The 25,994-nt window shown below is 45.0% G+C and overlaps 1 protein-coding gene and 1 non-coding gene across 2 annotated transcripts in view; both read right to left on the bottom strand.

Annotated features, from left to right (window-relative positions):
* The window catches only part of CEP295 (centrosomal protein 295), a 111,559-nt gene that overhangs the window by 23,792 nt on the left and 61,773 nt on the right, over positions 1–25,994 (bottom strand). The window contains exons 16-22 of the mRNA XM_040340144.1: positions 24,988–25,182; positions 22,905–23,093; positions 9,896–9,990; positions 9,299–9,416; positions 5,033–5,248; positions 3,308–3,408; positions 3,073–3,211 (exon numbers count right to left, since the gene is read on the bottom strand). Of these exons, the coding sequence (XP_040196078.1) occupies positions 3,073–3,211; positions 3,308–3,408; positions 5,033–5,248; positions 9,299–9,416; positions 9,896–9,990; positions 22,905–23,093; positions 24,988–25,182 (1,053 nt within the window). The remainder of the gene's footprint in view (positions 1–3,072; positions 3,212–3,307; positions 3,409–5,032; positions 5,249–9,298; positions 9,417–9,895; positions 9,991–22,904; positions 23,094–24,987; positions 25,183–25,994) is intronic.
* Positions 15,766–15,830, bottom strand: LOC120929800. Its single transcript, XR_005747498.1, has one exon. It is a non-coding gene; the product is annotated as a small nucleolar RNA U2-19 (small nucleolar RNA).

Here is a 25,994-nt window from a genome sequence, read left to right as displayed (position 1 = left end):
GTCTGACGCGTCCGCCCACGGGTCTCTTGACCTGGCCACGAACCATGACACCTTCCAATTGAGACGAGACGCCAGAAGATCCACGTCTGGAGTGCCCCATTTCAGACACAGACTCTGAAACACATCCGGGTGTAGTGGCCATTCTCCTTGGTCTAGCGTTTGGCGACGTGGGTAGTCCGCCTGCCAGTTCTTTACCCCCGGAATGTACACGGCCGACAGAGCCGGAACGTACTTTTCGGCCCACCGGAGGATGTGAGGGCGCCCCCCTGAAGACGTTCAATACAACGAAACGTACGTCAGAGGCGGTACGCGGTCACGTGACGTGCCCCCCCGCTCTTGGAGCTGACAGCTGGGAACGCGAGGCTGTGCTACGGCGGTAGCAGAGAGACCGGACGACCCATTATCATTCGTACCGCAACTCAAGCGGTGACACGTCTGCAGCCCCAGTGCCGGGTAGGCACATATACAGTAAGAGGCCATTTTGGCTTTTGTTTTTAATAAGTTTTCATTAAATCAGTATTACACTATTGGCTTCTCCATTGTTTTTTTTGCATATCCCTATCTGGAATCCCTGGCGATGAGGCTAATATCTATTCCTGTCGGCATGTGTGCAGGCACAATCCTGCATAAGCTCTTATGACTAACTTTTTAATTAAAGTAGTCTATAAAATCTGGTAAGCGCATCCATTTCTCATCAGCACAGTTTTGGGTGTTAAAGAAGACTGGAGTGTGGTAGTGGCGTTTTCCTTTTTCACTTTAGCAAGATACAGCAAATTAAGAAGATTTATCATCATTACTAATTTGTGACACTTCACTTGATACAATATTGGGACTTGATGTCATTAAATTCTTCATGACATAGAGACATTATATATTTGTATTATATATTAAGTTTTTTCATTATGATCACTATACCTAGGATTGATTGATCACCGAGTGGTCTAGCGCTCTCTATTTTCCTTTTCACTTATTACAATCAGTATGAGGAGGTGCAGCTTTATATTATTTAGTTAATTCCAATTTTATATTTTTGGTGCTGAATTCACCTTTTTCTCTGCACCAACTGGTCGGCCAGCACCACACAGTCCGCAGGGGCATCATGCTCCTCCTACTCCTGAAGCAACAACTTTGCCCGTTCGGTAAGTGTCTGACACTACAGCCCCGGCCAAGACCGGTCTCTCCGCCGACCCCGCCACTGTGAACATGGAGTGGGCCACAGCCTCAGCTCTTATCTGCAGAGTCCTTGAAAGCGGGAGCCCCTTCGACAGGCAACGTGGTCGCCTTGTTCAGCCTGGACACAGGGGGGTCCACTGACGGAGGAGAGGTCCACATTTTTAGGAAGTCCTCCTCAAAAGGGTAACGGACCACAAAGCATTTTGGAACAGAAAAAAAAATTCTGCAGCCGATACCATTCCTTGTACAATTTTTTTTCCAGATAAGGAACACAAGGAAACACTTTTGCAGTGCGGGTCGGGTTGCGGAGCTCAAAGGGGACCGACATCTCTGATGTCTCCGCCGAATCCTCAATCTTCTGAGTATCCCGCACCGCAGTGATAAGAGCTCCAACAAGCGCCCTATCATGCGCTGACCCGGATGCAGAGTCATCCTCACTGTCCGTGTGGACTAGGCCTGCATCCTCTGACACCACGGAGCCAGGGCCAGAAGCAGTAGCAGGGCCCGATTCCGCGTCAGATGCATCACTAGAAGAAGGCGGGGGGAGTGGGCGCTTTTTAACCCCCCTCTGGCCACGCGCCGCTTCAATCCTGGCAACAAACGCCTCAAGAACTGCCGTCATAGCATCCACAGAGGCCGCAGGAACAGGGGCACTAAGGGTTAACTCCGACATGTCTGGGGGAGAAGCATCCGGTTCGGGCGCCATGCTGACCCACACAATAGTCGCCCTTGGACTGCAAGGCAAGATCCACAGGCCACCCTCCCGGCCGCAGCAGAGAACAGGGGACAACCCAGAGGACTCACCATCCGACCAGGCTGTACTGCTGCTGACTGCCCCAGAGCGCTGTCCATGCTGTGCCGTCCCTTAGGAAGTGTGCTGGAGCCGTTCACGCTTCCGTTTTTGCCTCTAGACACTAGAGGCAAAAACCCCATCCAAAATGGCCACCAACATGCAAAAACAGCATGCGGGCTACAAGAAAATGGCCACCGATGGTTAATAAAGGCAAAATGGCGGCCGCGAAAGTGCAGAAACACAGTAAACACCCGGGACCCCCAGGCAGGACCCCCCGCACACACGGCAGCAATAAAATCAACACAGCACCCCGACAGCAGCCACAGCCCCCAGCCACAGGATGGAGCCCCCCACCTCACGGCCGACGACCCAGAATGCGGGGAAGGAGGGAGAGAGGAAAGTAGGGCGGACCCGTGATCGACCTTCCCCAGGAATGCACCAGCCGCACCACCATGCCAAAGCAAGGGGACTGCTACTTGCCCGTCCTGCGACCACCGGCTGGAGGCATCCCGGACAGAACCAACATCCGCGCAGTTACGGCATGGCTGTCGGCCCGGCACACTGTGACTTGGACATAGAGCCAGGTCATATGTGTGCCCTGGAGCGTATAGCTCCCCGGCCACCCCTGGGGCATGTTGTGGACGGCCCATCGCGTAGCTAAAGGCTGGCACATGCTCGATGGCCGAACTTGGGGGGACTACAAGGATCGAGGATACAGCCTGTCACCCAGTCGGCAGTTGATTGTAGATCTCAGGATCCAAAAATGTAGTAAAAACTAAAAGAAAAGCAAGAAAATCGCAAAAAAAACAAATCTCCAGAGCACATGGGCCCAGAAGAGCCATGTCATCTCCTTGCTAGGCAGAAAAAAACTGAGGCTGCAGAACTGAGAATGGGGGATGTACCCAGGGGATCCGCCCCCTGGGAGGTACTGTACTGTGTGGAGTGTTTTAACACTTAACATGCTGTTTTTCTGCCTAGTCAATCTCCTAAAAGGGAGGATAATACCATAAGGTCAATTGCTGCTGTGTCTGTCCATGGAAGAGAAAGTACATTACTTATTGTGGCATTTTTCTACAAGAGAGGGAAGGTCCACTTGAATGACTCACCTGCGGCTTCAGCCAAACATCTAGGCGAACTTCTGGACAAGTTCATGTTCTCAGAGGACCTGAAATCAGCACTGTTGTGTAGAGAGGACAGACGATTCCTCTGTAACAAGTGTTCTTGGCTGCTGGCATCATGGGAGCCCTAGGAACAAAATTCCATTCAATTAATGCTACTTAAAAAGGAAGAAAAAGTTATCAGTTGGCTGTGATATATTTGGAGTGCTTTGGAAAGTCCTACCTGGTTGGAGGGGTTTGAATGATCATATGAAGAAGACACATCAAAATCTGGTTTTGGATCCAAGGGGTAGAAAGGTGAAGTGTCCACGACAGCCTCAGGAGCTGCAACAAATTATGTGAAAAAAACATTGAAAGCAGTTTATAAAATAGGGAACTGCACCACTGACAGAAATATGAAGAAACACAATGAACACTTTGCTGTGTCCATAACGTTTTATCAGCTGAAGGGATAGCAAACAGAGCTATGGTTAACACATTTAACTATGCACATAATAGACTTCAAAAAACTGTACTGGCATAACCAAAGATGGATCTCACCAACATGCCTTATAAATTTCAACATGTCAAAAATATGGAAAAAGTGGAAGAACACCTTAACAGAAAGGAAGATGACTTGTTTAATAGGAAACTGCATTTCTGCTGCCACTCTTTGGCAAGGTTTAGACAGAGTGGTTAGTGTTAGAGCCTCTGCATTTTTAATGCTATTCACTTTTCTTGGCACATAATTTGCATGCAAATTCATATACATTTACCTGCATAAAAACAATGACCTGAACAAAATAAATGAGTGGGCAGACAAACAAGGTTTAATGTGGAGAAATGTAAAGTATTGCACTTGGGGACAAAAAACAAAATGCTAAATATTCACTAGGGGAGAACCGATGGGAGACTCCAGGGTGGAGAAGCATCTAGTTGTGCCAATAGATGACAGATTGAGCAACAGCATGCAGTGCCAAGCTGCAGCTACCAAAGCAGGCAGAATATTAGCATGCATAAAAAAGGGGACAAAACTATAAATTCTGCCACTTTATAAAACGCTGTTTAGGCCTTATCTGGAGTGTTCCGTCCAATTCTGGTCATCAGTCCTCCGAAAGTGATGTGCTGGAACTGGAGAGAGTCCAAAGAAGGGCAACAATACTAAAAAGGGGACTGGAGGACCTATGAGGAACGTCTGCAAACACTAAATGCATTCTCGCTGGAGATGAGACGCTTGAGAAGAGACATGGTGGCGTTCTACAAATATCTCAATGGGGATCCCAGCATAGGAATGAAGCTATTCAGCTCTCCCGGGGGCTTACCTTGCGGGCGTGCTTCCGAGTCCAGCATTTGGCATCCATAGCCGCCGGATGCAGGACTCGGCCCCGCCCCTCACGTCATTGGATTTGATTGACAGCAGTGGGAACCAATGGCTGCGCTACCATCAATCTATCCGATCTAGAGCCAAGAACCCCGGGCAGAGAGACAGTGCGTTCTCGCCATGAGACATTTCAGGGCTCAGATAAGTAAAACCGAGGGGCGGTGACTGACAGAATTTTTTTCACCTTAATGCATAGGATGCAACTGGAGGGTTTACAACTCCTGTAAAAGACACTTCTGCCCCGTACACACGATCCGAATTTCCGATGGATAAAGTCCGATTGACTTTTTCCATCAGATTTTCTGATCGTGTGTAGCCCCATTTGAGTTTTTTCATCGGAAATTCCGATGAATTCCATCGGAGTTTAGATAACATGTTATATTTTTTTTCCAACGGAAGTCCGATGCGATTTGGCCGGGCAAAAGGCTGATCGTATGTACGCGGCATTAGACGTACATCTAAAAAAGACACAACATACAGGGATATGGGAAATCATTATAGACACTGATACACATAGACAGGTTGAACTGGATGGACTATTGTCTTTTTTCAGCCTTACCAGATATAAATGTAAAAGTGTCTACTTACTATGAAAGCTCAAGTTCCTCGCAAGAGACACATGAAGGTCTTTAGTGTATTTGTCTATGATCTGCTGGATGTGGCTTCTGTTCTCGACGGGGGTCAGGTAATCACGCCATCTCATATCAGATGGAATACCCATTCTGGCTGCTGATAGACTGGAACTACCATCCCTGGGTGTCCCAATTACAGAATAGTCACATCTCTGCAATTCTGACTGGGCATCTGAAAGAGCATATATTATTAAATGAATGGAGAGAATAAAAACGTTGATGCAAAACAAAAATTCTGCCATTTCCCTAAAGGAATGTAAAAGGATATTAATAGGAAAAAGTTAAAACTGGAAGTAACTTTAGCTGTAACAAGTACATGTGTGATAACGGCGATACTGATAGGCCATAGAAAAGAGCTATAGTAGCCGCGGTAGAGTATATATCATGTACGCCGAGAATGTGAGAAATAACACAAGTTGGGTTATAAATGTTACAGTAAATAGCACAAAGTATTCACACTTCAGTCTGGATGCCATTTAAAAAATGGCCAATAGACAGTTTAAAAGGATATTGATAGTTCTGTACACTATATTCAAATGTAAACGAACCCCTTTTGGCTTTTCCATTTGTATCGGCAATGATGTAACTGTGAAAAACTAAGAGAATATATTGTATACATCAAGTGCCAATATAAAATCACAGCGCTGTGAGAATAAATAAATATTCAAAAACTAAAAATATGCAAGTGTACAATGTGATAACACAATTAAAGTGATTGAACTCATACATTGAAACCATGCAACAAAATTATTATACAATAATAATAATATTAGGTGAAAAATAATAGTGAAAAAAAGTCCGTGTTGTAACATAAAAGATGTGAAGTATAAGGAAAACAGTTCATGTAACTTCAGTGTGATTAATCCACTTCTCCAGAACTTCCACCACACCTCAGTGTTCAGTGCTCCAATCCCCCCTCACAGTGGACACTCACCACAATGCTATGCCTCCCACTCTCGTGTTTGGCTAACGCGCTTGAAATAAGAATATCTCCACGGTGTCACCAATAAATGAATTCCGTTGTGTGATTTATTAGTGCATTCTTTATGTACTACATTTCCGTTTGGAGTAATGCTGCGATTAGTGTCTATTGGCCACGGGGTGCACGTGACCAGTCGGCTGCGTCCCCCGTTGTTAGGACAACGCGGCACCATAATGATAGCCCATGCTCATTGGTGTTCCTGCGGTGAACTGATTGGATCCAAGAGAAGCGCAGCATGATTGGCTGCGCTCCTCGTTGCCGTAGTGATGAGTGAGACGCTATACACAGCTCCCGCCTATAGACAGCGGCGAGGATCTCACCCTATTGGACACTACAGTGCACGTGACCGGGTGATTTCCTCGCTCTTTCAGATGGTGCGATATACACACGCAAGAGGCGTGGTGTTAATCGTCACTGTCTGTTTCTATTTGCTGACAGCATCCTTAGATATACATAAAAGAGGGGATGGGTTGATTAGGCCATACCCATGAATAAGACAAGAAGTCGAAACATGTCGGGGCGTGGCCTAATCCATGTTTAGAAAGTCCTAAAGTTACATTCAAGACTGCTTGCAGCCATCTCGTAGCTATTTGGAAATTTCCATAAATAAGAAGTATCGTGTGAAGTGGTGTGCTGTGCCGAGGATTGCGGTGAGATCATTCAGTTGACCGAGGGTCCGCCGTGACCACTGTTATCCGCCATTGAGGATTTTGAAGTGTGCAGCGTTCTGTGTATGCACAAAGTTGTTTATTGGAGTTTGTTTGTGAGTGCAACTTTTGGAGGTTTATTTGAGTGTATTTATTAAACTGGTCTTACGTTTTTACACTATTGTGCACCTTTCCTTTTTTTGCATTGCTACTTGGAACATCCGTTTAAATTTGGAATTCATTTATTGGTGACACCGTGGAGATATTCTTATTTCAAGCGCGTTAGCCAAACACGAGAGTGGGAGGCATAGCATTGTGGTGAGTGTCCACTGTGAGGGGGGATTGGAGCACTGAACACTGAGGTGTGGTGGAAGTTCTGGAGAAGTGGATTAATCACACTGAAGTTACATGAACTGTTTTCCTTATACTTCACATCTTTTATGTTACAACACGGACTTTTTTTCACTATTATTTTTCACCTAATATTATTATTATTGTATAATAATTTTGTTGCATGGTTTCAATGTATGAGTTCAATCACTTTAATTGTGTTATCACATTGTACACTTGCATATTTTTAGTTTTTGAATATTTATTTATTCTCACAGCGCTGTGATTTTATATTGGCACTTGATGTATACAATATATTCTCTTAGTTTTTCACATATTATTTATTTAAACAGCAGCTAGGCACTTTGAATTCTTTTCCATATTGGCGCAGTAGTGGGTTATCAGTCGGGCGCTTTTGTGATATCCCAATTACTACAATGATGTAACTGTATTCTCTTAAAACAAAGTTCCGCCAAAAAAAAATATTTTTAAAAGTCAACAGCTACAAATACTGTAGCTGCTGACTTTAAAAAATATGGACACTTACCTGTCCAGGGAGCCAGCGATGTCGTCACCCGAAGCCGATCTGTCCCTCAGCTGTCGGGTGGAGGCGCCGCCATCTTCAGTAAGGGAATCAGGAAGTGAAAGCCTTGCAGCTTCACAGCCTGGTTACCTACTGTGCAGGGGCGAGTCGAGCTGCACGTCCTCACTGGTCCCTGCTGTCTTCTGGGACCTGTGTGTCTCCCAGAAGACCGCGAGGGATGGACGAGGGGCCGAACATGGCGTAAATTGCCATGAAGGCTGCGACGATCTATGTCTGGAAGTGGGAGCAAATACCTGGATTAGACGGGTATCTGCTCCCCCTCCCCTGAAAAGGTGCCAAATGCGACACCGGAAGGGGGAGGATTCCAAAAATCGGAAGTTCCATTTTTGGGTTTAACTCCGCTTCAGGGTAATGCTGTGCTTCTCATTTTAGATTTCAGTCCACCTATAAACTAACTTTACTATATTTCTGCCCACTGCATAAAAAGCAATGGTTATATAAAAGATTGCAAACAAGCCGACATACATAGAAAAGTGGGAAAAAGAATTAGGCCCCTTTCACACGATAAGCGCGCTCGTATCTGCCTCTCCGTTTTTCAAGCAGATCCGAGCGGGCCATCCACTGATACCTATAGACATGGAGTTGGCAGCGGAGATGTGTCTGCTGACACCCGCCTGCCATCCAAGCTGCTCAAGACAGACGTATGGAGATATGTCTGCCATCAGTCTTGGCGTATCCGATGAGCTCTGAATAAAAATAAAAAAAAACGTACACGCTGTCCGTTTTTGTCCGATCTCACCATATAGACCAGCGGGGCTCTGACAGGTCCATCACCGATCAGTGAGCAGAGACGGACCTGTCATCCGCCGACTCATCGGAGATCAGCGCATCGCAAAAAAATGGCCTGGTCATTAAGCGGGAACATCTTCAGGTCCTTAAAGCGGGGGTTCACCCTATCAACAGGTAAAAAAAAAATTTTTTTTCTTTTACCTTTAAATCAGGCACTGTAGCGCGAGCTACAGTATGCCTGTCCCGAATTTTTTCCCCCCATACTCACCTTGTAGTCGTCCATCGAAGATACCGGGGAATGGGCGTGCCTCTGGAGACGGAGGATGATTGACGGCCGGCTCTGGCGCGTCACGCTTCTCCGGAAATAGCCGAAATAGGCTTGGTCTTCACGACGCGTGCGCATAGCCTGTGCGCACGCGCCGTGAAGAGCCGAGACCTACTCCGGCTGTCTTCGGGGAGAGTGACGTGCCAGGGCCGGCCGTCAATCATCCTCCCTCTCCATAGGCACGCCCATTCCCCGCGGGAGCCGGAATCTACGATGGACGACTACGAGGTGAGTACGGGGTTAAAAAAATCGGGACAGGCATACTGTAGCTCGCGCTACAATGCCTGTCTCGATGGAAAAATCATGTGGGTCAGGGTGAACTACCGCTTTAAGTGGTTAAAAAAAAAAAAAAAAAAAAGTGTGTCTGAAGCCATGTTTTGAAGCAAGTGTAAACAAGCCCTAACAAAATATTTATATTCAGCAGTGGAAGCATACACAAAAGTCACAGATAAAGCTGCTGAGAGAAAGTTTATAACTGCTGATAGGAAGGCCTTCCTGCTGGATGGAAATGGACCAAGTCCAATAAGGGTGTTGTATGGAAACCCCAGCAGAAAGAGGTTTGACAATTTTTTTGCAACATTTATTACATACAACACAATACAAACCAGAGTTCGCAGGACTGGTGTCCGTCTTCTCACTGGTCAGGAAACTGCCAGTTGATAAGGTGGTTGTGGACAAATAGTCACTGCTGCCATCTGGGCTCCGTCCATGCGTTGCATTCCCCTGCACAGACAAAACAGTTATTCCCAGAAATAAAATATTATGGGATTCAAGCAATGTCCTGAGCTCAGATCAAGTGTAGAAACCACCATGGTGTATGTCTGGACAGTATAGATGTCATCACAGCTCAGGTTTAGGAGGGGGAGAAAAAAAAAAAAAAAGGACACACAAGAGAAACTCAAATACATACACTACAAAATTCACAAAACAATCACCATACACACACACGCACACACATTATCAGTTCCTTATAGATCACCTACCAGCCCAGCTGGTGATCAAGTTTGGCTATTGATCACTGATCGTTCTTTTTCTGAAGAAATACGATCTCAGATAACAGTAGACTAATAAGTCACTTTCTTTTCCTTTTTTTTTAGACTTTATTTTATTTAGAAAATATATTTCAGCATACAATACAAAATACATATACATTTTAAAATCACTAATAAGTGACATTTCATGATTTTTAATATGGTACTTACAAGTGTTGACGCCCACTGTGTAGCCGAGTGGTTACGGAAAGGCTCTGTTCCATCACCAGCAGGGAATCCGGGTGTTGCTGGGCTATGTGGGTTGTCTAAATGAAAGATGAGAGGACATCAAACTAACAGTCACAACTGTCCTACTAAAGCAGGGATTTCCAAAACGACAGCCCTCCAGCTGTTGGAGGAACTGTAAAACTCCAACATTCACAGACATGACAAGGCATGATGGGAATTGTAGTTCCTGAACAACTTGAGGGCCGTAGTTTGGAGACCCCTGCACTAAAGCAAACTCTACACCAGGGGTCTCAAACTGGTGGCCCTCCGGCATTTGCGAAACTACAAGTCCAATGAGGCATTGCGAGGCTGAAAGTTACAAGCATGACTCCCACAGGCAGAGGCATAATGTGACTTGTAGTTTCGCAACAGCTGGAGGGCCGCCAGTGTGAGACGCCGACTGTACAACAACTAAAGTGCTGGATGATGTCACACCATGGAAATAATTGAACAGGCTAAATAAATCTCACCAATAGGGGTATAGACAAACTAAATGAATCTCCAAAGTTCGTAGTTTCAGGCTGGGTTCACACTAGTCCGACAAACGCTCCTACATTGGGAGCTCATGTAGCATGACGTGTGAAAATCAATGTTTCCCTATGAGAGCTGTCTTAACTGGTCCTACACAAGTCGGTCCGACTTTGAAAATGCTCCCTGTACTACTTTGGTCCTACATTGATCCTACTTCAGCCCATTGAATATCATTGAAGTCGGACCAAAGTAGGAGCCTTGTCCTAACCAACCGACTTTTGACATCCGACTTGTGATTACAGCAGCAGTAAAAGGAATTTATCTCACTCAGGGATTGTTTTGATTGGTCAAAGAACAAGTCAGACTATCACAACGTCGGATCAAAGTAGTATCCTGTTCATGAAAGTAGGATGGATGTAAGACCAATGTAGGACCGATGTAGCAGCGCAAAGTAGGATGAAAGTCGTGTAGTATAGTGTGAACCCAGCCTCAAACTAATTTAAAAGTAGAAATGTAGTTATAAACACTTAATGAGTGATTAGCGCTTGCCAATACAAAATGTGTAAAACCAATATTATGAAACATATTCAAATGTGAAAATGAAAAATTGCAAAAAAAAATAAAAATGAATATGAGGGGAAGAAAAAAAAAAACGGTGCTTAGTACCAAAAATGCCTTCAGACTGATGAGAACTTAAAGCGGAGCTCCACCCTAAAGTGGAACTCGCGCTGATCAGAACCCTTCCCCCCCTCCGGTGTCACATTTGACACCTTTCAGGGGGGGGTGCAGATACCTGTCTAAAGACAGGTATTTGCACCCAAATGAATATATGGTACTACAGCGCTGCTAATACTAATTAATCAAGAAAAATGTATAGAAATAAAAAACTAAATAATACCGCTGCAGACACAAAAAGAGTGTACAAAACCAATAATAGTGATAAAATAGGTGTGTTGCGCTGATAATAACTTATTTCTACGTACAAAATTACATAAGAAAGAGACCCCCTTGTAAACTCAATACAAAAGGGATCACAAGTGCAAAATAGACAATATAATAAATCATCCAGTGAAGTGCCAGTGAAGTGCTAGGAATAAATCCCTATTGAGACCAGCATGCAATCTTCATGGGCAACTGCAGCAAGTCAGTACAACCCCTGTCACATGGAAAAATAGACACACCACAGTCCGATATTCATGGGATAGTTCAAAGTATACAGACTTCACTCCTATATAACTTTTCACTTCAGGGCAGTGCCGCTCATGTAAAAAAAAGAAAACACAGATATGGTGCAAATAACGTATGAATAAGGAAGAAAAACAATGCAATACAGCGATTGCACTCACGGAAGCCTCGATCTCATTAGGCTCTGCTGTAAAGTAATACGAACGCCGCTCAGTGCTTAGACGATCTCCTCAGGTGGATGGTCGCGTCACTCGGCTCCTCCCCCACGCGTATCGTCACTAGACACGCGACTTATTCATGGGTTGCCATGTGACCATGTCAGCTGCCTATTTATGCAGACTGACCATGGAGGCAAGAGCGGAGGATAATCTTTCACATCATTGTCGGCTTACTTGTACAGCTTTGACAAAAATAATAATGTGAATATCACAAGCTTTTAATATAAACATACAGCATTAAAACTATTTAAAATACTTGAAAGATAATTAATCGATCACTGATATGAGTATCACAACAATCATTACTATCTCTAGTGTGCTGCCTCCAGTGGCCAAAATACCAAAGGACAGGCAGATACCCATTTCAATTATAACAATAAAAACAAATGGAAGAAAAATAATAGGAATCATCACCCCCCCTAGTGGGCAATAATAAATTTACATAAGATTACATAATAACAGTATATAGACACAATTATCTAACTGAAACATATAATTAAAATATATAAAATTATTAAAAAGATTAAAATGTATATACATTGTATAATTATTGGAACATATTCCGCTATATGCCACCAATAACTGTCATTCTAATCTTAATCAATCCCCATATATATATTTGAATAAATTACATTTCATAAACAGACAATAAATTAGTTAATCAGCCCAAAGAATTAAATTAAAAATCTGCAATAAAACAATTGAGGTCAAACTCAATGTTAAGGCCATTAGGGGCCAAAGTGACCATCTCATGTATCCACCGAGATTCACACTTACTAAGCTCCCTAACTTTACGGCTTCCCCTCCAATAGGGTATGTACTTTTGAATGGCCCAGAATTTTAAACCTCTTGGGTCTTTATTATGACACTGCTCAAAATGTCTCGAAACATTATGTTCCACACAGCCCTTTTCAATATTCTGTACCTGCTCCCTGATTCGCTTCCACATTGGTCTTTTAGTACGACCAACGTATTGCAATAAACAGGGGCACTGGAGTACATAGACAACTCCCTCAGTTCTGCATGTTATAAGATCTTTAATTTTATGTTCTTTTATGTTCTTTTTTGGTTACATTCGATGAAAAACTTGAACATTTCCAACGTATTGGCCAGAAATGTTCAAGTTTTTCATCGAATGTAACCAAAAAAAGAACATAAAATTAAAGATCTTATAACATGCAGAACTGAGGGAGTTGTCTATGTACTCCAGTGCCCCTGTTTATTGCAATACGTTGGTCGTACTAAAAGACCAATGTGGAAGCGAATCAGGGAGCAGGTACAGAATATTGAAAAGGGCTGTGTGGAACATAATGTTTCGAGACATTTTGAGCAGTGTCATAATAAAGACCCAAGAGGTTTAAAATTCTGGGCCATTCAAAAGTACATACCCCAATTGGAGGGGAAGCCATAAAGTTAGGGAGCTTAGTAAGTGTGAATCTCGGTGGATACATGAGATGGTCACTTTGGCCCCTAATGGCCTTAACATTGAGTTTGACCTCAATTGTTTTATTGAAGATTTTTTATTTAATTCTTTGGGCTGATTAACTAATTTATTGTCTGTTTATGAAATGTAATTTATTCAAATATATATATGGGGATTGATTAAGATTAGAATGACCGTTATTGGTGGCATATAGCGGAATATGTTCCAATAATTATACAATGTATATACATTTTAATCTTTTTAATAATTTTATATATTTTAATTATATGTTTCAGTTATATAATTGTGTCTATATACTGTTATTATGTAATCTTATGTAAATTTATTATTGCCCACTAGGGGGGGTGATGATTCCTATTATTTTTCTTCCATTTGTTTTTATTGTTATAATTGAAATGGGTATCTGCCTGTCCTTTGGTATTTTGGCCACTGGAGGCAGCACACTAGAGATAGTAATGATTGTTGTGATACTCATATCAGTGATCGATTAATTATCTTTCAAGTATTTTAAATAGTTTTAATGCTGTATGTTTATATTAAAAGCTTGTGATATTCACATTATTATTTTTGTCAAAGCTGTACAAGTAAGCCGACAATGATGTGAAAGATTATCCTCCGCTCTTGCCTCCATGGTCAGTCTGCATAAATAGGCAGCTGACATGGTCACATTGCAACCCATGAATAAGTCGCGTGTCTAGTGACGATACGCGTGGGGGAGGAGCCGAGTGACGCGACCATCCACCTGAGGAGATCGTCTAAGCACTGAGCGGCGTTCGTATTACTTTACAGCAGAGCCTAATGAGATCGAGGCTTCCGTGAGTGCAATCGCTGTATTGCATTGTTTTTCTTCCTTATTCATACGTTATTTGCACCATATCTGTGTTTTCTTTTTTTTACATGAGCGGCACTGCCCTGAAGTGAAAAGTTATATAGGAGTGAAGTCTGTATACTTTGAACTATCCCATGAATATCGGACTGTGGTGTGTCTATTTTTCCATGTGACAGGGGTTGTACTGACTTGCTGCAGTTGCCCATGAAGATTGCATGCTGGTCTCAATAGGGATTTATTCCTAGCACTTCACTGGCACTTCACTGGATGATTTATTATATTGTCTATTTTGCACTTGTGATCCCTTTTGTATTGAGTTTACAAGGGGGTCTCTTTCTTATGTAATTTTGTACGTAGAAATAAGTTATTATCAGCGCAACACACCTATTTTATCAGGTATTTGCACCCACTTCCAGCCACAGTCTGCGGGCAGGATGTCACCTCCTGCAGTATTTTTAGCTGCTGACTTTTAAAATATTTTTTTTTCCAGCAGACATCCGCTTTAAATGCTGATCCGTATAGTGTCTCCAGCTGAGTGACAGTCCCTGTGTGTGAGCCCACATCACCTCATGCCACATGAATGCAAAATTCCCACTCACCAGATGGTCCCGACCAGAAGGTGGTGGCCTTTTGGTTAGTGTCCACGGGGATGGAAAAGCAGCGAGCTGTAGCAATTCACATAAAATAATAACATCCAACTGTTTAATGTATTGAGTGGACTCTGATATCCTCCACTGTGGAGATTTATTTATAATACTCTGGGATTGCCATGTAATCTGCACAATAAATTGTTTATGTATGGATCTCAGGGGAGGGCACTTGAACTGTACAAGATTGAGGCACTATTCCTCCCAATAACACCAACGATGAGGCACTACTCCTGAAATACCAATGACGGGGCACTATTCACGCTCCTACCGTCCAGAGGTGATTTTTTACTCCCACTGACGCAGGGGAGTAAAAAAAAACTGGCCCTATGTTTAGAAAGCTTGGAGAACCCTGGACTAAGAAGAAAAGCACAAGCCGCCAACCACAATGGCAGATGGTTCTTGTGGGCATGCATTCACTTGAAACTGTGGTTGAATGACGCAGGTGTGTGGGCAGAACTTTGCATGGATGCATTATTTTCAAATTGTGACAGCGGATGTGGGGAGAAGATCCCCCACCTGTTGTCACAGGGAAAGGGGGGGGGGGGGAGACTTGCAGATGCTGCAACATGTTACAAGTTCCATCCTAGAAACAGGAGAAACATGTAACATATTTTGAAGAACTCATCCCCAAAAAAAAAAAAAAAAAAAAACACTGCTGCAACCATTGAAAGGGATAAGATTATTGATGATTTTACATTATACAATTTTTAATATACATATTAACCTAATCAAGATTCCCACCCACAAGTCCAACCTCAATGGCACTGCATAACAAGTAACAGAACGACACATCTGAGCTCAGATCAAGTGTAGAAGCCACCACGGGTTATTTCTGGAGAGTGTAGATGTCATCATTGCTCAGATGTAAAAACATACACATCACAACTCTCACAAACATACATAAAAATAAACCACACACACCCACATTGTCCCATTCAAAGCACAAACACTCACAGACAAGTCACGACATACAGAAAAATATACACACACGCACACACACACACACACACTTTGCTTCTCAGCTTTATAGATCAAACCAGCTCTGCAGGTAATCAGATTTGGCTATTTTTCATCACTGATCGTTTTCAGGTATCAAGAGCTAAAAACGACCTCAGATAGTAGAATAAAAATGACAACAAAACATGACAGGGCAAATGAGTAACAAACGCAAAAAAAGGATTTTTGTACTCACCGTAAAATCCATTTCTCTGAGTTCATAGACGGACACAGCCTTCATTGACCTTAGGGTTATGCTTCTTCCTACCAGGAGATTTAGGCAGAATTCTACAGCACTTAAGGTGTTAAAAACTTTCCTTCATGCTGCTCCTCCCAGGGGGCGTGGCTCCCCCAGGCATAACCCACACCCTGCTTTAGCAGCCTCAGTTCGTAACAAGCAGTACAAACAAAGGAGGGGTGGGTGCTGTGTCCGTCTATGAACTCAGAGAAATGGATTTTACGGTGAGTACAAAAATCCTTTTTTCTCTTTCGTTCATAGACGGACACAGCCTTCATTGACCTTAGGGACGTCCCCAAGCAGTGTCAAAAAAATTCGAGGGGTGGGAAAAATAACACAGCAAAAACAGGTTACACCCCAAACAAAAACCGGAGTTACTCAACGGAGGAACTCCAACCTTAAACTGCCGCCTGTAACACCCTGCGGCCAATGGAGGCATCCGAAGATGCACTCACATCCACCATATAAAACTTTGAAAAAGCGTGGACCGACGACCAGGTCGCAGCCTTACACACCAGTAACACAGAGGCTTGGTGTCGGAAAGCCCAAGAGGCCCCGATCGCCCTGGTCGAATGCGCCATGACCCGAAAGGGGGGCGCCCGCCCTTCAGGGCATAGGCCTGAAGCACAATCCGTCGGATCCACCTGGAAATGGTGGCCGACGAAACTGCCAGGCCCTTACTGGGACCGGACACAGACACGAACAGCGAGTCCGACATCCGGAACGGAGCTGTCGCCGACAAGTAAACTCGAAGGGCCCGAACCACATCCAAAGAATGTAAAGTGGCCTCCTTCGGGTTCTTCGGCTGAGGACACAAGGATGGAAGAACAATGTCCACATCCAAGTGAAAAGCCGAAACGACCTTAGGGAGAAAAACGGCTGCGGCCGCAGCACCACCTCATCCTTACGGATGACCAAGCAGGGAGCCTTGCAAGACAAGGCCACCAGAACAGACAGACACCCGTCTGATCGAGGTAATTGCTACCAGAAATAAAATCACCTTTTGTGACAATAAAACAAAAAACCTCCCGAATGTCCTCAAAGGGAGCATCCCGAAGCACTGAAAGGACTAAATTCAAGTCCCATGGGGGTAATGGAGGGCGCACCGGAGGGGCCACCTGCCAGACCCCGTGACCCAACGCACGCACCCAGGAGTGCTATGCCAAGGGTCGCTGCAAGTAAAAAACAGCCAGAGCAGAAATCTGGCTCCTAACCGTACGTAAGGCGAGAGCCTGAACCACTCCCTGCTGCAAAGACAGCAGAATCCTGTACACAACGCATGTACGAGAGTGCCAGTTCATCTCCCCACACACAGAGAAGTAGGCCTTCCATGTATGAGGAAAAAACCTACGTGAGGTAGACCTCCGTGCAGGCAGCACGGTAGAGACCACCGAGCCCAATAGGCCTCGGTCCTTAAGCCCCTGGCTCTCAACAGCCACGCCGCTAAGGCCGGTGGCTGTGAAACAGGGTGGAAGATTGCACCCTGTAACAGAAAATCAATTCCCAGGGGAAGACGCTAGGGGGCGTCTGCCAGCAGACGCACCTGGTCCGCGTACCAGAAGCGACGCGGCCAATCTGGGGCAATCAGGACCGATAGAATCCCTACAGCTTCTACTCTGCGCAGCAGGCGAGGAAGAAGCTTCCGAGGAGGGAAGGTGTAAAGTAGGCGACATCGACCCCAAGGAGCCACCAACGCGCCTGACGCGTCCGCCCACGGGTCCTTAAACCTGGCCACGAACCGTGGCACCTACCGATATAGAGACGGAACGCTAGAAGGTCCACGTCCGGAGTGCCCCACTTTCGGCACAGACCCCGAAACACCTGCGGGTGGAGAGACCACTCTCCTTGGCCCAGTGCAGTGCGACTTAGGTAGTCGGCTAGCCAATTCCGTATTCCCGGAATGTACCCGGCCGATAGAGCCGGAACGGACCCTTCAGCCCACCGAAAGGATGCGCGCGACCCCCGTCGCTGCAACAGAACTCCGTGTGCCTCCCTGATGATCAACCTACGCCACGGACGTGGTGTTATCGGACAGGATCCTGACCGGTCGGCCCTGTAGATCCAGGGACCACCTGGTAAGGCAAAGCTTGATTGCTCGGAGCTCCAGAACGTTGATCAGTAGGCAGGACTCCACCTGAGTCCAGTGCCCCTGGGCTGACTGGGTGCCCCAAGCGCCCCTCCCCAACCGGAGAGGCTGGCATCCGTCGTGACCACTGTCCAGTGGCCTGCAGAAAAATGACTTTCCGGCCCGAAGCACCGGAAACGCCAGCCACCATACCAGGGGAGACATGATCAGATGACTCAACTGAATCTGGTAATCCAGAGATGACGGAAGCTAGTCCCATCGTGACAGCAGTTCCCTCCGTAGTACCCTGGCGTGGAATTGGGCATACGGAACCGCCTCGAAAGAGGCTACCAACTGACCCAGAACCTTCCTGCAGAATCGCAGAGATGACCGCTTCTGGGTCGGCAACTGCTGCACAGCAGATAGCAGAGTCTGAAGTTTTTCCGCTAGGAGAAAAACACTCCCGCCCCGGAGGAATCCAGGACCAGTCTCAGGTATCCCTGAGACGGAATCAACCCTGATTTCAGGACAATCCAGAAACCAGCCGAACACTCGGAGAGCCTGACACGTGATAGACACGGCTCCACCAATGCAGAGCTCGAAGAAGCTCGTAGGAGAATGTCGTCCAGACATCCCATGATAACAAACCCCCGCTGTCACAGCCGGGCCAGTATCGGTACGAGCACCTTGGCGAAAACCCGCCGAATGGGAAGGACACCATTGAAAATGGTCCCCCCCGACCGCAAAGCACAGAATCTCTGGTGGTTTGAGGATATGCAGGTACACGTTCATGACATCCAAGGATGCCAGAAAAACCTGACAAAACAAAACGAGGGACTTGAGGCCCAGGATCGACCGGGCCCCATCCTCCATGGGGACACAAACAGAATGGAGTAAAACCCCGAGACCGTTCCAACGAGGGAACCGGCACAATCACTCCCCTGACCAGAAGATCCTGGACAGCCCCTGACGGAGTCAACCGGCGAACCGGAGGAGGCCAGAAGCCGGAGGGAAAAAACCTGTTTGGCAGACAAGAGAGAAACTCAATCTTGTACCCCAAGGAAAACACTTCGCAATGCGAAGCCAGTCTCCCACCCGAGACACGGGCGGGAGCAGACCTTCAGGCGGAAGCAGGTATGTCCGCAGACTTGTTAGGCATGCGGTATCCGGTGCGCTGCTACCCCGCAGCGGGGATTCAAGCACCATGTAGACCTACCCCCACCGCACAGGGCGAGCGAAAAAACGCTCGGAGGTAGGCAAGGAGGGTCCTTGCACAGGGCGAGGTCCCTAGCCCTTCCCAAACCGTGGGAACAGCATGCGCTTACCACCTGTGGCATCCTCAATGATGCCAGTCAGGGAAGACCCAAAAGGACCGTTCACCCTTAACGGTGATCACCAAGGCCACCTTAGAGGTCCTTCTTCCAGCTCCTGCAGCAGGAGCTTCGCCCTTTTAGTCGGGGCCTGCCAGGGCCCCGGCCAGAGCCGGCCTCACCGTCGAACCCACCACCGTGAATAGGGAGCGGGCCACGGCCTCCACTCTCCTATCAGCGGGATCCTGAAATGCAGGAGCCCCTTCCACAGGCAATGTGGTGGCCTTGCGCAGTCTGGACACAGGGGGGTCCACTGGCGGAGGAGAGACCTACTTTTTTTTTTTTTTTTTTTTTTTTTTAAAGCCCCCCTCAAGGGGGTAACTGGTTGCAAAGTTTTTTGACAAACTTTTTGCGGTGCATCCCATTCCTTGTATAACATATAGTCCAAATAAGGAACACAAGGAAACACTTCAGCGATGCGTGGTAGTCTGCTGGTACTGACACGGAGGTGTCTCCGCCACATCCTCAATTTTTAGAGCCTCACGCACCGCAGAAACAAGAGCTCCAACAAATTCTTGCCAGCAACTGACTGCAGCAGAGTCATCCTCACTATCCATAAGGGTTAAAACCCGCAGCCTCTGACATAACAGAACCAGAAAAAAACAGCGATTCTGTGTCATCCCCAGAAGCAGGCTTCAGGGAGGGGGCGCTTTTTTACCCCCCATCCGGGCACTAGCTGCTTCAAACCTGGCAAGAAACCCAGGACAGCCAACATAACAGATGTGGCAGGGGGAGGGGCATTAAGGGTTAACTCAGGCATAGCTTGAGTTCCATAGTATCAGCGCTGAGTCACCCACCCTGCAAGGCAGGACAAAAAACCACTGGTCACCTCCTTGCTGCTATTGCAGAGCATGGGGGCCCCCGGTATTCACCACCCCACCCAGCTGCAGAGGGAGCTGAAAAACCTCAGGTGTGCTCTGATGTGCTGACTGTGATGTGTATTCACCTCATGGAAGATTCACAGCACTAAAACTGTAACAGCACTAAAACTGACCAGAGGCTGTGTCTCAGGGAAGAATCACATCGTTACCAAGGAGATTTCCAAGATGGCCACCATCTGAGGTAAAAATTACCTCATAGAACACAGCAGCACTGACTGCTTTGTCTGTTACCTCAGAAAAGAATCACAGTGTTACCAAGGAGATTTCCAAGATGGCCACCATCTGAGGTAAAAATTACCTCATAGAACACAGCAGCACTGACTGCTTTGTTACCTCAGAAAAGAATCACAGCGTTACCAAGGAGATTTCCAAGACGGCCGCTGTCTGAGGTAAAAATTACCTCATAGAACACAGCAGCACACAGCAGCACCCCCCAGAGTAACAACACAGTCCCCCTAACAACACACGGGCCCCGGTGGTAACAAAGAAACCCAGGAGGCCCCCCTTCACAGCCACTACCCAGTCAGGGGAAGGAGGGAGAGGAAGGGGAGAGAGGAAAGCAGGGCGGACCCTCAGTCGACCTCCCCAGGGAAACCACCAGCCAGACCACTTACCTGAGTAAGGGGCCACTACTTACCTGTCCTGCGACTACCCGGCTGGAGGTATTCCAGACAGAACCAACGTCCGTAAACGGCATGGCTGTCGGCCAGACACACTGTGACAAAGCCATAGAGACCGGTCATATGTGTGCCCTAGAACCAAAGTTCCCCGGCCGCCCCTGGAGCAATGGGGCCTGTCGTGGACGTCCCAAAGCTGAGCTGAGGGCCGGCACACGCTCGAAGGCCGAACATGGGGGGACTACAAGAGTCGAGGACCCAGCCTGTCACCCAGTCGGCTGTTGATAGAAGAATCGCAGGATTCAAAAATGCAGGAACAAAATAATAAAAAAAGCGAGAAAAATCGCCAGAAAAAAACTCCAGAGTCCAGGAACTCCAGAGATAGCCTTGACCTCCTGTCGTTAGGCAGAAAACAAACTGAGGCTGCTAAAGCAGGGTGTGGGTTATGCCTGGGGGAGCCACGCCCCCTGGGAGGAGCAGCATGAAGGAAAGTTTTTAACACCTTAAGTGCTGTAGAATTCTGCCTAAATCTCCTGGTAGGAAGAAGCATAACCCTAAGGTCAATGAAGGCTGTGTCCGTCTATGAACGAAAGAGAAAGTAATATGAAAATAGTTCCTCTGCCGCGTCCTACACGTTTAGGAGATATTTACTGTATACGCTTGCTCCAACGTCATCGGCGTATTGCGCACTTTAGAAAGAGCACGTCATGGCGTTTCTATAGGGCCCATGCCATGACCGTTAGCTCCCATGCGCGCGAATGATGTTATGAGCCAGTCACAGAGCCGGAGTCAGTGGCCCCCGGAAGGAAGAGGGAAAAAAGATGGATGCTTCCAATAGCGAGGACATCGTGATGCATACTAGCCCATTATGCATTTTCTTTGCAGAGGAATAAAGAGGAAGTAAAACCCATCAGTATTTACTTCTTTAACCACTTGAGGACCGCCTAACGCCGATATTAGTCGGCATAATAGCACGGCTGGGCACAAGCATGTACAGGTACGTTGCCCTTTAAGTGCCCAGCCGTGGTTCGCACAGTCGCGACCCGAACGGAAGCTCCGTGACCTGCGGACCCGATGTCCCGCGATCAGGTCACAGGAGCTGAAGAACGGAGAGAGGCGAATGTAAAACAAACCTTCCCCGTTTTTCTCTCTGGCTTGTCACTGATCGTCTGTTCCCTGTTATAGGGAACGACAATCAGTGACGTCACACGTCCAGCCACAACCCCTACAGTAAGAATCACTCCCTTAGGGCACACAACCCCTTAGCGCCCCCCTAGTGGTTAATCCCTTCACTGCCATTTTGACAGTATGACAATGGTCCCAAAAATGTGTCAAAAGTGTCCAATGTTTCCGCCATAATGGTCACAGTCACAAAGAGAATTTTTTTTTTTTCATAAAAATGCCATAAAACTATCCCCTATTTTGTAAACGCTATAACTTTTGCGCAAACCAAACGCTAATTGCAATTTTTTTTTGTTAAAAATACATAAGAACAACATATCGGCCTAAACTGAGGAAAACATATATATATATATATATATATATATATGGGGATATTTATTATAGCAAAAAGTAAAAAATAGATTTTTTTTTTTTTCAAAATTGTCACTGTATTTTTGTATATAGCGCAAAAAAATAAAAACCACAGAGGTGATCAAATACCACTAAAAGAAAGCTCTATTGTGAAAAAAAAAAAAAAAAAAGGACGTCAATTTTGTTTGGGTACAGCGTCACACAACCATGCAATTGTTAAAGCGACGCAGTGCCGAATCGCAAAAAGGGGCCAGGTGCTTTACCTGCATAATGGTCCGGGTCTTAAGGGGTTAAGTTCCACAGTAAATATAACAAGCATGCTATTCTGCATATACAGATCTTACTGTTGTGGGTTTAGTAACACTTTAAGTTAGAAAATTAAAGAACATCTGGCTGACAAGAAAATCTCCAGTGCCAGAGCGCCATACAGTCAACCAATCAATAAAAGCCGTTACCTGTGTTGCTGGGATCATGTGACGCTTCTAGAGTTAACATTTCTCTCCAGGATAATTTACCGCTGCTTTGGTTTGAGCTCTCATTACCACTCTGGTCCATGCTGGTAATCGACAGTTCAGAAACATCCAGATCTCTGTGACTATTGTCTGGACGACCGACGACTTCTGCTGCTCTAGCATCATTCAGGCCTAAAGAAAAAAAAAATTGGAAAGGAGAAAAAAGATGTAATTGCAATTTTTGGTATTATGTTTACTAAAATGGGATTACTTAAAAGATGTGCGAGGTTAACTTATTTTTATCCAGTATCATACTTAGCTAGGTGGATGCCGCATCTGCCCCCCCCCGGAGCCTCCAAGACTGAGAACTAAGCAATCTTACACTGCAGACCGCTAGGTTCTCAGCTACCCGAGCAGAGAGCTGAACAACAAGTAAACTGACAGATCGCTGTAATCACACAAGCGAGGCGAGCACAGCGATCTCCCTGCTGAGCTATTGTGTTCTCGCAAGGGGACTGCCACCCGCCAGAACACAGTGATTAGCGCTTTCAGCCATTGGCTGCGAGTGCTGATCCGATACTGGTTTTCCAGCATAACTGCTGAATAAAAGCCAAATCGTTATACCGGCTTCTGTCAGACAGGCTGCTGTACACGAGTGTCGGACTATATTCGGTGTGTACCAGCCTTAAAATCCGCTCTACCAGATAAGATATCTGGACTGGCTATCAGGAGGCAATATTGAAGTTAGCCCGCTAAACTGATGACCTAATAGGGGGGCTTTTAAAGTGTAGCCTACAGTAAATATAGTGTATACAACTTTGTCGCCATTTCACAGGTACATAAATTTGGGGTTCAACATAATGCTTAACATTTACCAAGATGTTGGGCGCGAAATGTAAAGACTCATGTTAATGGGTGCAAGAACCACTTGCGCAATGCTTACACAGATCTCACGCTGTTCTAAACGTACTTGCAGGCGCAGCAGGTTATCTCAGAAAAAGTTACTTTCCTCATATTTTGGACATGTCTGTTACTTGGGCAGTTGTTACTAAGCTTCCTCACATCACCCCATAATATTGGCATCTTCATCTTCTGTTACCACCTTTGAGGTAATATCGCGTGGCATAGGAAATTGGAATTACCGCTATTTTATGCTCCATGGTGTCTGCTTTTAGAAAATACATAATTTTTTTGGCCATTTTATGCAATATTAAGGCCTAAAATAATTTTTAAAACAAGTGTAAAGAAAAAAAAAAATTAAAAAAATAAATAAAAGGGAAAACAGCAAAAAGGGGTTTAAAAAAATAAAAAATAAAGTAAAATGCTTTTGGACCAAAAAAAAAAAAAAAAAAAAAAAAAACACGATTTAAATAAAAAAATAAAATAAATTTAAAATTGAGAAACGAATAAATATTTTATATTAATCTTAAAAACCATTGATTTTTAGCCAACGTATGAACGTATTCACTATGCATTGTATGACACAATGCATCCCTTTAGCAAGAAAAGGAATAACGGGGATACCCCTTTTTATAACACACAGTTGTTCCACTTTCATGTGAAACTCGATGCTCCTCCTGAGTTCACGTCTATACATTTTTATCTATTACTCAATCCACTTAGTTCTCCCATTTTAATACATGTTATTAACAAGCTAAAATGTAATGTAACCAGTCTTCATATTCAGTTCCATTCTATGAAATAATTATTTGTAATCGGCATCTCTTATTTATTGTCGATTTGTACAATTATATTTTGTTTGTAATATGATCTTCCAAATAAAACATTTGAAATAAAAAAAAAAAAAAAAAAAAAATCACTTTCTAGTGGCCAACACTTCACTATTTTATACCTGTTCTGTGTTCATACCCATCTTAAAATAGCAAGTTGAGTTTCTGTCACTTTGCCTGAAATGGGTAAATTCTCCTGAATGCAGGCCCAAAACACATCTGACCCTTATAAAAAAAAACTTTCATACAGAGATTTAGTGTTGCGTATTCTCTTTTTTTTTTAACCAAAACCGAATGACAGTAGAACCAGAAAACTAATAAAACATTTCAAACACTGAAGACAAGACATACTGTACCTGTTAGAGTCCCATGGCTTTTGGCTAGTCCTGAGCTAGAGAGTCGGCCGCTAGTTGGCGTCTCCACTTCCATGATGGCACTTAGCTCATGTTGCTCAAGGTATGGGCCAAGTTTGGTTTTTGTAACAGGTGGCTTTGAAGGTCTCCATCTTTGCTCTCTTCCAGGAGGTTTGATGAGAACACTAAGGTCATTACCTGCAGAAGAGAATACCTGGTCATATGATGCCGAGAAAGCTCCTCCTACACCCAACAGTAATCAGAAAAATGTTACAAAGAAAAGTCAGTGGTGGGGCGGAGGTCTCTGTAGAACAAGGTCTTAATTCAGCATAAGAAACAGAACAAACATCTGATAAAACAAACATAAAACAAAAATATATGCACGTGAATGAACAGAAATGGTTTCATCTCATTTCCAACATGCAACTGCCAATGGTGGGAGTGGGCATAGGCCAACAAGCATGGATTTCACTGACAACCAACAACATAAAGGCGGAGGCAAAAATCATTCCAATGGCCTAGAATAGCAGATCATCTAAATTCAATAGATTTGGAGCTCTACCATTAGAAGCCACAGAAAAGCTTTGCTTTTCTATAGAAAGAAGCTCTTTTCCCCGTAACATACACAGATATGGACTCTGGATAACCACTTCAGCCCCGGAAGATTTGGCTGGTCACTGACCAGGTCTTTCGCGATACGGCACTGCGTCGCTTTAACTGACAATTGCTCGGTCATGCGACCCTGTACCCAAACAAAATTGACGTCCCTTTCCCCCCCCACACACATAGAGCTTTTGTTGGTGGTATTTGATCACCTCTGCCGTTTTTATTTTTTGCGCTATAAACAAGAGAGTCAATTTTGAAAAACACACAATATATTTTACCGGGACTTTTTTCTATAATTAATATCCTACATTTCTTAAAAAAAAAAAAAAAAATCCTCAGTTTAGGCCGATATTTTTGGTTAAAATAAATAAATCGCAATAAGCGTATATCGATTGTGCAAACCA

Source organism: Rana temporaria, chromosome 2 (genome assembly GCF_905171775.1).
Source record: "Rana temporaria chromosome 2, aRanTem1.1, whole genome shotgun sequence".
In the NCBI taxonomy this organism is placed as follows: domain Eukaryota; kingdom Metazoa; phylum Chordata; class Amphibia; order Anura; family Ranidae; genus Rana; species Rana temporaria.
The sequence above is the reverse complement of the archived record's forward strand: the minus strand, read 5'-3'. Positions and strand labels throughout refer to the sequence as shown.